This window comes from Scyliorhinus canicula, chromosome 5, assembly GCF_902713615.1.
Source record: "Scyliorhinus canicula chromosome 5, sScyCan1.1, whole genome shotgun sequence".
Lineage (NCBI taxonomy): Eukaryota > Metazoa > Chordata > Chondrichthyes > Carcharhiniformes > Scyliorhinidae > Scyliorhinus > Scyliorhinus canicula.
This window is the reverse complement of record NC_052150.1, coordinates 156,387,818-156,402,120: the sequence shown is the minus strand read 5'-3', so window position 1 is coordinate 156,402,120 and position 14,303 is coordinate 156,387,818. Positions and strand designations below refer to the sequence as shown.

General features: G+C 44.8%; 1 protein-coding gene across 2 annotated transcripts in view; it reads right to left on the bottom strand.

Moving 5' to 3' along the window:
- Window positions 1–14,303, bottom strand: part of dnah5l (dynein, axonemal, heavy chain 5 like) — a 493,661-nt gene that overhangs the window by 186,266 nt on the left and 293,092 nt on the right. For both annotated transcript variants that reach the window (XM_038797876.1, XM_038797875.1), the window contains exons 57-58: window positions 10,192–10,856; window positions 4,174–4,454 (exon numbers count right to left, since the gene is read on the bottom strand). In XM_038797876.1, the coding sequence (XP_038653804.1) occupies window positions 4,174–4,454; window positions 10,192–10,856 (946 nt within the window). The remainder of the gene's footprint in view (window positions 1–4,173; window positions 4,455–10,191; window positions 10,857–14,303) is intronic.

Below are 14,303 nucleotides of genomic sequence, written 5' to 3'. Positions count from 1 at the left end.
TCCTCACTCTATGTTAATTGTACCTCATTCCAGCAAAGACAGGTAAGAACAAAAGGGATATTTACATTGAAAGAGGGTGCGATGTTACATTCCATATACAGCATGGGATTGATGTTTTCCCGTAAATTCCAGTTGTGGGTCATGTTCATGATAAAAATCACTTGCGGCAGGTCACACCTCAGTTGGCCAGAAAATCCCAGCCTATATTCTTGCACCCTCTCTGTGCTCCCCACAGTTTATCATCGCACCTAGCTTTGTATCATCAGAGAACGTTGACACGTTACTCTGTCTATTTATCTAAGTCATTAATACTTATTGTAAATAGCTGAGATTCCAGCACTGATCCTTGCGGCACTCCACTAGTCACAGTTTGCAACCAGAAAATGCCCCTATTGTGCCCACTCTTTGCCTCCTGTCCGTTAAGCAAACCTCTATACTAATATATTACCCCCAACTCCATGAGCCCCAATCTTGCCTATTAAGCTTTTGTCTGGAACCTTATTTAATGTTTTTTTTTGAAATTCAGGTATACTACACCTGCTGATTCTTCTTATCTATCCTACATCTTTTAAAAGCTTTAATAATTTGTCCAATAGAATTTCCCTTTTGTTAAACCAAATTGATTTGTTCTAATCATACTATACTTCTCTAAATGCAATGTTAAGACTTTCTTACAGTATATTCCAGAATTTTCCCAATGTCTAATGTTAAGATAACTGGCTTGTCATTCCCTAGTTTTTCTCTCCCTCCTTCCTGTCACCTGGTGTTATATTTGCCATCTTCTAATCAGACGGGGCCATTCCTGAAGAGAAACATATGAGCACGGTGGGAATTCTGTGATTCGATGATTGAAGAAATACAGTCGATGATGCAAATTCTATGATCGACTCCATTAAGTCCATACTCACCTGAAAACTTTACTCGGAAAGTAAATGCTTAACAACATTTTATTTTGCATGATACTGGGACCTGGCAATGCATGCCAATGGATTATGGTTTAATTAATAAAATTTTGTCAGAAGCTGAAAACAACCACCGCTATATTGTTCTGGAACTTTGCACATAATAAATTGTACTTCACAGGTGCATTATCAAATAAAATATGGCACCAAGCCACATAAGGAGATATAGTCCTTCTATTTCATCTTTCATTCTCACTCCACAGTATAAATATTTCCCACTTTCTCTGTCGGTTAGCTTTGACAAAGAGTCATCGGACTCGAAATGTTAGCTCTTTTCTCTCCCTACAGATGCTGCCAGACCTGCTGAGATTTTCCAGCATTTTCTCTTTGGTTTCAGATTCCAGCATTTGCAGTAATTTGCAGTAATTAAGGAGATATAGGCCTGGATTTCAATCCTCGCAGTGGGTAGTAAGAGTCAGAAAAATGGCTGGCGCAGCCCAGCTGCTTCAGAAGAAAGTGCTCACAAGGACCAGATATTCACTGTGGGAGGGGTACATGCAGGCTGGACTTGACCCAGGAAAAAGCTCAGAAGCAGCCACAGGGGCTGCTGGGTGCCGAGGTTGCCCGTTTAAAAGACCACCATGGTTCTGTGGGACTTCATCCCACTTTCAATAAAAACTCAAAGGCCTCCAGTCCTCACTCCTCACACCCCCTCACCTTCACATACTCCCCATGCCAACTCATGCCCCCACTCACGATGGCCCTTCATGCCTCCATGCCAAGGTAGGCATCCACAAGCGACCCCTTTAGTCCCTCCAGCAACTGCTATGACCTCTCATGCCAATGTATGCTCCTAAAACAACCCCTATGACCCCGCATGACCCCCATGCCAGGCTATGCCCCTCCATCCAACTCCCATGGATCCTTATGCCCCCAAAGCTGAGCTGTGGCACGTACATGCCCATTGCCCACTATAAACTGTGAATGTATAGAATGTGTAAAACAATTTTTTTTTTAAAGTTATTAATTCATAATTTGTTACTATATTAGTTGAAAAGTCCTTTTACTACAGGGCAATAAAGGTTTAAATTTTCCAGATCCTTTAAAGTTTCAACAGCTGAAATGATAAGCACTTTAAATCTCTTAACCATGTATAAGTAAGCATTGTGAAATTGAGAGCAGAGATCAAATTGCCAGAGGTGTCACTCGAACAATATTTTCTCTTTGGTTACAATGTTTTGGATTTCTGAGTTCTCAGCCAACCTCATTATGGATTCTTGGCTGAGGACTTTGACATGATTAGAATATATTGTTTAGGGACATACTTTGGCATGGAGGGCATGAGGAGCCATGGAGGTTGTTTGAATGGCATACATTGCCATGGGGGGAATGAGCAGGGCCTTATCAATTTACCTTTTACAAGAATCCCACCTGCAGATTGTGGGTTACGGCACTGATACACCATCAATTCACCGCGAGACTCTGAAAATGAGTGAACATAAGGCTTTATTATTCAGGAACTTGCCTGCCAGTGTCTGCTGTACAAATGAGTGCCGCCCACAGGTGGCCGGTCTATATATCGCCCTGGGGAGGGCGGAGCCAGAGGCATAGCCCACCGGGGTTCCAGTATAGTACCTGGAAGTAGACCGCATTATAATTTCCTGGTCATAGGTCACAGCACTATACAGACAGTTCATACTTAGGTGAATACATTCACCACAGGCAACTCTTGAGGAACTGTGAACAATAACTCATTGAAACCCTGGCTCGACTTCATGAAAGTTTAAAAGGACCAGGACATATCTATCACTATAATGGAGTTGGCTTGGCCGGTTGCAAGTTGCAGGGTTTTAACCCGGCCCAGCCTGCACCCATAACAGGCACTCACAAAAATCTGAAACCCAGGGAAACCCAAGCCACGACTTTTAAAGGGGATCAAAGCCATCCCAAATCCCAAGTTAAAATCAAGCTCACTCGGCAGGTTAGCAAAGACAGGGTCAAAAAGGTAGGTTTTAAGGCGGAAGGTGTGGTAGAGAGGTGGGGGGTGTGAGTGTAGGGGAACTCTCGCACTTCAGTCATATCTAACTGAAGACACAGCCAATGATGGAGCACTTAAAATTGGAAATGCTCAAGAGGCCAAAAGCGTGTAGACTTATCTGAGAGTTTTGAGGCTGGAGGAGATTACCGAGATAGGGAGAAGCAAAGCATCAGAAGGAATTGAAAACATGGATGGAAATGTTTACCTTGAGATATTGCTTGACCAGGAGCCCAGCAAGCACAGAGGTGAGAAGTGACCGTGGCCTAGTGTGGGTTAGGACACAGGCAGCAGAGCTTTGGATAAACTCAAATTTACAGTGGATAAAATATTGGATATCAGCAAGGAGGGTGTGGGAATCATCAAATAGAAATAACAAAGACATGAATAAGGGTTTCAGCAGCAAATGTACTATGGCAGAGATGAAGTTAGACAATACTACATAGGCAAACCTAAGCAACCTTGGTGATGGCAGGATTAAGTCATCAGTAGCTCAACTTGGGGTCAAACATGACATCAAAGTTGAGAACGGACTGGTGTAGTCTCAGCCTATGATCAGGGAAAGGGATGGAGGCAAACACTAGGGAATGGAATTCAGAGCCTGGACCAGAAACAATGGATCCAGTATTCCCAAAACTTAATTGTCTAAACCTGTATATTTTAATTATGAATGTGACAAGACCAATACAGCAATGGGGAATTGAATCAGCAAAAAAATATTTAATTCTGATGTTATCATATTCCTTCTCTCCAATACACTTTGCATGTTCCCCATATACATCGGTGTTGTCAGGTGTGCGTGTTCCTATCAATAAATTAACTCAAAATACAAGGAGACGATTGCAGTTATAATACAATTTTGGCAATGATATAGGAATTCTGAATAGCAAGTAGTTTGGTTCATTTTGTCCATATTGCTATTGATTTACTCCACCCACCCCAAAGTCACACACAATGGAACACACTTCCAACATAAGCTATAAATGGTGTACTACAATAACTCCTTTAATAGAAGCCTGATTAATATCTGGGGACAGGAAAAAGGGCATCAACAGCACCATCTCACTGTGGGTATTGAAACAGGATAATTTAGAATGGAGGATTAGAAACCAAGTCATTGTCTAACATGTGTCCAGTAAGTAACCATGTAAATTCTTAACCTTACCAGTTCAGAAGAGGCAAATCTTATGGGCTAAATGCACAAAATGCATTTATATACACTGTTAGCATACGGACCTGTAAAGCTGCTTCAGCCTCTTCCAAAGCAGGCTTAGCTGCTTTCAGTTTAGTTTCAGCTACAGCTTTGTCAGCTGCAATCTCATCCACGATGATCTGAGCTTTGTCTTTCACTTTTTGAACCTGCGTTTTAACAACTTCAGCAGCCTGGGCCTTTAAAGTCACTTCCTCCAGAACTTCATTTGCTTTTTTTGAAGCAACTGCTAAGTCCTTTTCCTTAATCACAAGTTCTTTGGACAATTCATTTACGGACACCTCGGCTTCCATTAGCTTCGCCAGACCTAGATAGAAAGGGGATAAAAGTTGAACAGGAAACAAGAACCCAGTTTTCTGAAAATTGCAAACTAACTCAGAACATTAAAAGTCACATTTCTTCAAGAGCTATATCGACATCGTACATCTTAAGGTGTTCAGAAGTAGTGTAATGGGCTCCTTGGGTAACTACAATCCGGCATTTATTGCAACCTGCTTTTTAAAAAATAGCTAGTTCTAATTTCAGGTAATATGCAGAACTAGGAGTCTGTTAGCACTGTACCTGTGACATGGGGTCTTTTATTTGGATTTTCAGACATATTGGGCTGGATGTTATATCCCCACCACCGGAAGGTAGGGAAGCTTGTAAAAAATATTGGGCTGCCTGCAAATTCATACACTGTAAAATTTGGATTCATTTTACATTGCATTCATGTCACCTTGACCAAGTTGGCAATATTCTCATTTCAAGTCAAACCCTGTCTGAGAGTTAATAACATAATCTAGATTCACCCTTCAGTGGAGCTGAGAGAGAATGTTACACTGAGAGATGTCATTGTTTGGCGAATACATTCAACCGAGGCCATGTCTGAATGTACATGTGCTCAAACAGGATGGATTTCATCTTTCAATACTAAGCTAAAATAATGTTTCTGCTGATCTGAGGCTAAAGCCCAGCAGATCTCTATCGCAAGGCAGGTGTGCGGAGTTGGGAAATTTTCTGGCTCACTGCACCCAGCTTGGGAAACTGTGCCCTGATTTGTGGGATTTTCATTTCTTGGGGGTGGGGGATGGGCCTGGGATCAGGTCAACCACCCCTTGAAACATTTCAGCGATGGATAAAGTGGTTGTGAGTGCCAAAATGGGCTGGTTAAAAGGCCCATCATGGTTTTATTGGAATTTATCCCTCTTATTTTATTCAATAAGACCCTCTTGCCCTTACCCTTCACACCCTGTCAACCCTCCCTGCACTTATCCCAACCCAGGCTTCCCACCCACGCCCAATGCCCTTCATTTCTTCCATGACAATCCATGCCCTCCACTCATCCCCATGGTTTCTTACTGCCCTAAGCCAACTAATGCCAACTCATATCAACCCATGCGCTCCCGCCACCCATCACCTATGCTTTTATACCCCTCCATGCCAATTCAACCAGTATCCACCATGGGCATGAAAGTTCCATAGACCTTATCCACCCTTTACAAACATTTATATCTCCTCTGAAAAAAAAGGCACATTGGTGGATAACACCCTTGCTCCATGGAAAATGGGGTCAGCACTGAGTTCAAATTGCCCTGCTGAATTTAGGTTTCCTCCAGAGGTGAATCATGCCCCAATCCTGTTCCCCAACTGGTGTAGATAGGGTCTGTTGAAAATTGGGCTGCGATCTCAAGATCCAGGGTCCTGACGAGCAGTGCGTTTGTGATCTCAAAGTTGATGATTGGTGTTGTTGGCATACAAATGGAAGTTGGCTTAACTGTAGACAACATTACCCCAAATCATGCTCATATTTTAGTAATTTGGTCCCTTGTTTCCTGCCCAGAAATGGGAAATACATGCTTGACTTTCTTTCCTAATATTTCCATTTTACCGTTCTTCAAATCAGACACCAAGAAGAAAAACCTATGCATAGGAGAAGTAACAATCAGGAAGAAGTCACCTCAGGCTACTCTTGCAGACCTGTAGTGGTCTGCTTGGCTACGTCATGGAGAGCAGCATCACCCCCCACCCCAAACTCTCCCAGGCTCCATTTTGGATGAAGGCAAAGTACAGGATACAAAGACAAGGGGAGCTGTGGGAAAAGGTAAAAGGACCTTGTATACAAGGATTTGTATCGTGATATTAATTATTCTTTTGAATTAACAAAATATACTGGATGATGACAGTTGGCATTTTGGGTGTGGCATATTGCTGAATTTAAATGCATTCTACAGAGACACCAACTTCTTATAAAAGATGGTTAACATCAGACAGATTATAGGTGCAAGATTTTCATTTGTGAAAGATATACCTGAGGCATCAATAAAGGCTATGTAGGTAAATATGAATAAAAGTGCTAATCTGTGTGTCAAAAGGGGTGCAAGAAACAACCAAATGGGATCGATGCTCTTCTCTTTCTCTAGCTTTCTTCTTTTGCCCATATTTTTCTTCTTTTCCGCTCTTTATCAGTCTGCATGCCATCTACCTCTTCTAACTGTAAAATGGATTGCCCTTTACAATGATCAAACTTGATATACTGTGTAATGCATAGTGATGGTGAAAACGCTATTAAAACCTGAATCCTAAAATTTAATGAGAGCTTTCACTACTGTATTAAACACTGGGATAACCTCATGTCCAAAATTCTTTTTGATTTCTCTTGTCTCATGCAAGTGCACTGTGGTTCATATGGGCATGCGATTGTAGAGCTGAGCCTGAGATTGTGGTATCACACATATCTCCTGTAAGAAGTCTTACAACATCAGCTTAAAGTCCAACATGTTTGTTTCAAACACTAGCTTTCGGAGCACTGCTCCTTGCTCCGGTTTCCTCCAGAGGTGAATCATGCTCCAATCCTGTTCCCCAACTGCTGGATACCTCTTCATTCACCTGAGGAAGGAGCAGTGCTCCGGAAACTGGTGTTTGAAACAAACATGTTGGACTTTAACCTGGTGTTGTAAGGCTTCTTACTGTGCTCACCCTAGTTCAACACCGGCATCTCTACAACATATTTCCTGATGAGTGCAAGAGAGTTGGTGACTTGCTTTACAGAATAGTGGTTACTTATTGGAAATCATCAATGAAATGTTTGGTCACCATGCTAACAATAAGGATACTGCCTAGTGTTCCAAACCAGTTCAAATCCTATTTGCAATAGATTTGATTTAAAATCTGGTTTATTCCCCCATTAATATTTTCTTAATATTTGATTAAAGTAGCATCCTCCCAACAAGTTGATCATAAATCATGAGGCAGCAAATATGCAGGGGAGGTGGTGACACAGTGTTGTCATTAGACTAGTAATTCAGAATAATTTTGACTATGAAACAATTGTCCATAGAATGCAGAAGGAGGTCATTCAGCCTAACAGGTCTGCACCAAACCTCTGAAAGAGCACCCTACCTAGGTCCACTCCCCTGCCCTATCCCCGCAGCCATTGATCATCGCCAATCCACTTAACCTGCACATCTTTGTGACACTAAGGGGCAATTTATAAAGGCCAATCCACCAAACCTGCACATCTTTGGACTGTGGAAGGAAACCAGAGCACCAGGAGGAAACCCACGCAAACATGGGGGGAACGTGAAAACTCCACACAGACAGTGACGCAAGGCAGGAATTGAACCCAGGACCCTGGGGCTCTGAGACATCAGTGCTAACCAACATGCTGCCATTGTTGTAGGAACCCATCCAGTTTACCAATGGTTTTTAGGAAAGGAAATCTGTCGCCCTTTCCTGGTCTGACCTCCATGTAACCCAAATCCACACAGCAACATTATTGGCTCTGAAATGGCCTACCAAACCATTCAGTACAAGAGCAACTAGGGATGGACAATAAATGCTGGCCCAGTGATGCTACTTCCCATCAAAGAACTAAAAAGCTATAGAGAGGGTGATTTTGAGCCCTCCCTCTCCATCTGTGAAAAACGTCAGCGGCTGCTGATGTCATACCGGCGCATGCGCAGGGGAGGGAATCTCTTCCGCCCCCGCCATGGTGAAGGCCATGGCGTGGCGGAAGCAAAAGAGTGCCCCCACAGCACAGGCCCGCCCGCTGATCGGTGGGCCCCGATCGCGGGCCAGGCCACCGTGGGGGCACCCCCTGGGGCCAGATTGCCCTGCCCCCCCCAGGACCCTGGCGCCCGCCCGCGCCACCAATCCCAGCGGCACCAGACGTGCTTTTATTCCCGCCGGCGGGAAAGGTCTGTCAGCGCCGGGACTTCGGCCTATCGCGGGCCGGAGAATCGCCGCGGGGGACCCGCCGACCGGCGCAGGGGGCCCGCCGATCCCGCTGTCTGAAAGGATGATGGAGCCAGAGACCCTTATATTATTTAAGAAGTATTTAGATTTGCACTTGCGATGCCAAAGTAAACATGGCTATGGGCCAAGTGCTGGGAAATGGGATTAAAATAGTAAAGGTGGCCATTTTTGACTGACAGACTCGATAGGCCGAAGGGCCTTTTCAGTGTTGCATGACTCTATGACAGGAATGGTGATATACCAGTGTGAGAGGGGAGTGTGTGAGGCTCAGGGGAGAGGCACTCACTAAGGAGAAAGCACATGTTGGAGGTCGCAGAGGAGTAGGGGCCTGAGAGACAGGGGGCGTGATTCTCCGCACCCGGGAGAAATCGTGAGGCTGGCGTCAAAAACGGGCGGGTTTGACGCCAGCCTCCGCCCCCCCGACCGGGAACCGATTCTGGTCCCCGGTCGGGGCTAGCATCCCGCGGCCGTGAACTCCGGCATCGCGGGCTTAACAAATTTCGTTAAGCCCGCTAGCCAGAGTTAGCAACGGCTGATGCGTCAGATGACGTCAGTCACGCATGCGCGGATTGGACGACTCCAACCCGCGTATGCGCGGATGACGTCATCACGCATTTGCGTGAAACCCGCGCATGCGCGGGCCGGTATGCCCCTCAGCCACCCCGCGAATGGATACAGCGGGGCGGCGGAAGGATAAAGAGTGCGCGGGGTAAGTACCCGCTGACCGCGATCGGTGGCCTTGGAATTCGGCCCAGGCCAGCTAAGAATCGCTGCTCGCTGTAAAAAAACGGCGGGCAGCGATTCGTGTCGGGAGGTGGGCGTGGCGGGGGGGGGAGAATAGCGGGAGGGCGTCGGACCAGCGTGGCCGTAAAAATTTACGCCGCCCGCTATTCTCCGCACCGTCGTGAGTGCGGAGAATTGCGCCCAGGGATTTTTCAGGAATCCTCACCGCTCACCCTGATTTCCTCCTGTTTCAGTGCATAATTCTAGAGAGTCATGGAGTCTATTGAGTTGGCATTTCTATTACTTGCGATAGAGCAGCAGCAAAGACCGAGACTGCTGCTGCATGCGGCCAGGTTCAATGCCCTGCTGAGGAAGGGGGAGCCTGGGCCCTTAACTGTACAGGGAGCAGCATCACAGATGAACCAACCCCGTTTGAGACTGCACCAGCATTGGTCCTCCTGTCTTCAGATGTTGGAACCACAGTGCCGGTTCATTCCAGTTTTCTCACTGGAACTGACACCCATTTTTGGTAAGATTCCACACATAATAATTGATGAATCTTTTTGGTTCGAACAAACCGATTCCACAATTGTTCATCCCTTTTGGTTCTTATTTCAGCATGATTTATAATGTATGATTGATAGAACCTTTAGCTGATTGTCACCCAACTGCATTAGGCTGTTGGCAGTCACCTTTAAATCTACAAAATAGTGAAGACTGGTCTGCACAACGTGAGACATTGGGCGGGATTCTCCGGCCGCGCCTGCACGGTGACCAGAAATTCCCACCCAGGTCAATGGACCTTTACATGTTGGCGATCTTGCGGTGTGTGGGGCAAAATAATCCAGCCCATTTTCTTTTACCTGTAGGACAAATTAACAAGTTTTCTTGACATTCCTTGCAGTTTAATTAATGACTAAATTATTCAACCAATTCAGACTCCACTTATCAATTTTCTGAATCAATAAAAGAAAACACAAGTAAGTAACTAAACGGCAGCTACACAAATAAATGCCAGAATTTACTATTTGTAGATATTTACAGAACGTGACCATGGCTTACTAATTAAATAGATAAATCTGTACCTGTCTCCATTCTGTTGGACAGCATTTCCACGTAACTAAACTTCTCTCCATAGATAGTTTTGTAGCCTCCAATAAAAGATAAGTAAGACTTGGGAGTCACATAGGTCTGACGCCTAAATCGTTCAAAGTATTCAACACATTTCTCTGCCACAGTATCTTGAAATGTTCCCATGGTGTTCACAACACTCTGCTTAACTTGTGGTGTGCACTCTATTCTATATGAAGATAGGAAATGTTGAGCGACTGCAACAAGAGCATCTTTGGGCCAACGCTGAAACCAGTCCATAGTGCAGCCAGAGATTAGACCAGGAAATTTCAATGCACGAGTGCGGAATTTCTCCCCAACAGGAGAAAAACAAAGAATCACATGCAGATTGCTGCGCACCCGTGAAAGGAAGTAATCGTAGAGATTTTCAACAGTTGGTGGCCGCCTTGGATACTCCTTTTTCATTACTGGGATTAAGTCTTGGGTAATTTCATCAATTTCATCTCGAGCAAAGAGGTTTGAGACCTCACCTGAGGCTAGAACATTGTTCATGTATTCCAAGAAGGATTCATCCTTTATTTCATTGTCTGTAAATATGAATGCCACACCTTTTCCTTTTTGTCCAGTTGTGCGGTACAGAATCTTCAGATCATCCATAAGATTACCTATATTATAAGTTCTAAAACATAAATATGATATTTAAATTATGCAAACACAGATTACGCAGAAACTATAGTGCCTTTACCACAAAGAATGTTTCTTCACTTACAGGCATATGGAAAACAGACACCAAACAGAGAGAGAGACGACAAGTGGTGACCGAATGGTTGATCAAAGGTTCAGAAAATATTTTGTAAAAAGGTAAATCCAGAGGTTAAGAAAATAAATTGCAGACAGTATGATCCAGACAGCTAAAGGCTCCATATATTCAACATCCATCTGATATGTTTACATGAATTTATATTATCAAGGATGGAGGAAGTATGAAGGGGAAATATATTGGAGTTTGGAGAAAATAAATAAGAAAGTGGAAACAGCTGTATGGTGAAACAAAAACAGAAAATGCTGGACAATCTCAGCAGGTCTGACAACATCTGTAGAGAGAGAAGGGGGTTGAAGTTTTGAGGCTGGATGACTCTTTTTCAAAGCTGGATGGTGAACTAAGGCAACTGGGAGTCTACCTTTTGATTTTACACAAGATACCTATCACTACAGAATGACCAATTACGTGTCGCCCCAGTGGGAAATTGGACAAATCTGATTCACGACTGGATATAAGTGACGTGCAACATTCCACCCTCACTTCACTCATGACTTCAAGGTGAGTGCAACATTCAGAGCCTACCTGCAACAGAGCTGCACCGGGTCCTCAGTGATGCTACATTATTGGGGGTTTATGCATGGATTGCTCATGGTGGGTGCCACGGGTGTTGAGCTGGGCTGCTCTTCGTGGCTGTCGGGCTACTGTTTGGTGCTAACATTGTGTGCTGTGGGCTTCAGGCTGTGCGGCACTCTACAAAAGAGACAAGCATAACGATCCGGTGAGGTGTGCGGGTGGGGGGTGGGGGGGGGGGGGGGGGGGGGGGGGTGGCGGGGTTGCTGTGGAGAATGGATGTTGGAAACATGAGAGTGAAAGGGGTAGACAGAGAATAAGACTAATACATGAGGGTGAAGTGGGTACGGTGGTGTGTGGAGCACAGGGGGAGTGGGGGGGGGGGGGGGATTGGGCATGATACCCAGCAAAAGGAAGATGCCGTGGGGAAGTTGGAGCCTGACATGGGACACTAGAACGCAGATACAGAGGAGAGTTGATAGGATTTGGATTGTATTATTGTGAAGAGATGCATGCAGACTCTGGATTAGGAAAGACGGGAGGTGTTAGTGTGACACACAAAGGAAAGGCTTCACATCGACCCATGAGTGGTGTTAGGTGGGGAAGGCAAGAGGGATGCTGTGGTGACTTGAGTCTCACACTGGTGGCTTCAAGTAGTTAACAAAGGGGTTTATTGATGAAAGGAAAAGGAACAGGCGCAGAATACCATACAACAGGTTTTAACATGTTGGTTCCCTGGTCCAAATTGTTTTTGACAACAAACTTTTCTGACAAGCTCCCATTATCTCATTTTTACACTGTTCTACCACGTCGTTACAATTAAGGGACCTCTACACCACTCTACACAACAAGTGACTTTTGCCTTTATAATTTCTTAACTCAACCGAAACTGCTTCTACATCCTGGTTTCCTGAACTTGGGTCATCCCTCTCCAATGCACTAATACATTCATTAATTAACAGAGACGTCCTTCCACCTTTACATCACTTCCTGTCCTTCCAAAATGGTACATACCCTTCAACATTCAGGTCCCAATCTACGTCTTCCTGCAGCCACGACTCTGCCATGGCTATCAGATCACACTTATCAGTTTAAATGCCAGCTGGAAAATCACAGGAGGAAGTTCTACCTGTACATCGTGAAGTCTGAGGAATATCCAAAGGAGGGTCAATGCTGGTCTCGAAGTAAAAATGCAGCGTCACCATCTTGAGACCTCAAAATTGTGACATAATTTAAAATCAAAACTGGAAAAGGATCTGCATGGGGTGTTGCTGAGGCAGTATGGGAGGGACCCACGGCTGAACTCAGGAGCGGTCTCAGGGAGCACCCTGAAACTGCATCAAATAACAAAATCGAAATCAACTCTAAGCTGATAGAAGTCTGGAAGAGTATTTTGAGAAGGTGCAATTGGAGTCACTGATATTTGGAGCACTTTAACATGAGACTGCAGGTGTCAGTGGTGTCACGATGAAGTTGATCAACATGAGCATTAAATTAGATCAGTGTGAGAGTGGAAGATGGAGCCAACCATGAAGGAAGCACAGCTTCTGGACATCTGCAAGATTATCAATGAAAGCCTCCAAATATCAACTATGTGGTCGTTCATATCTGCCAGGTTCTGCGAGAGAATCTAATGTCATGTGAATTGGGAGGACATCCCCTTCCACTGCTCCTGATGGTCAATATTATACAATTCTAATGCCAGAAGATAATTTCAAGGATTCACAGGGGACCTATGTCGTGATCAGCGCAGGCTTGTAGGGCCAGAAAGCCTATTCCTGTGCTGTATTGTTCTTCGTTCTTTATGTGGTATTTCTCAGTCCTTAACACATGAATGTATCAAGAAGGCAATGGATGCCCTTTACACTAGGGCTCATGATTATGTGAGGTTCACACTGGATTAAAACAATTGAGCTGCTAAATTCCAGGGCTTCGCGGCTATCTCAGGCTTCCCTAGAATACGGGGTGCAATCGATTGCAGATGTGTGGTTTGAGAGCTCCATGGCAACAGTCCCAGATGTTCATTAACAGCAAAGGGTTCCACTCCATAAATGTGCAGTTGGTGTACAATCATCAGAAGTACATCTGTTCCAGGTACTATGGTAGTTCCCATGACATCTACATCCACGTCCCTGATGTCTCAAATATTTGAAGGGCCGCAGCATTTATAGGACTGGCTGCTTGGTGATAAGGGGTTCCCACTGAAAAGATGTTTGGACTGCTCAAATGGGGCCCTACAGTACTCTCCACAGAGAATCTCATGCATAATAGTGGTGTGTAGCACCCTGCACAGCCTGTACCTAAAAAGGGAGATGGCCTGCCAGAGGAGAATATGAAGGAGGCTGAGAACTCCTCGGATGATGAAGATCTGAAAGGGCATGAAGCTGAGAAGGAAGATGATGGTGAGCTTCCATGAGAGTATGCCATCAGAGTGACCCGATGGAGGAGACATGCGTGAGGTATTGATAATCCCAAGGTTCCAGGCAGAGTAAGGAACAGGCAAGGGGACCAAGCACATTTCTCAAATCCCTTAGTGGCATACCGGTGATCTGAAAGGCTTCTACAACCACTCACATTGAGAGCAGGGCCAGCATTCTACCTTAGGCCTCCAACCCTCAGCTTTCACCAGGTCCTAATCTTGGAAAAGGTTAGCAACCAAAACTGTAATTAGCTGCTCAGGGAAATGAAAGGCAGCACAGCAGTGCAAGCCCTCCATCACCTGGACAGTTTGTAATTGTGGCCTCCTGAATGAGATATACCTTGAGGTCACAGAGATGCACACATGGATGGAGA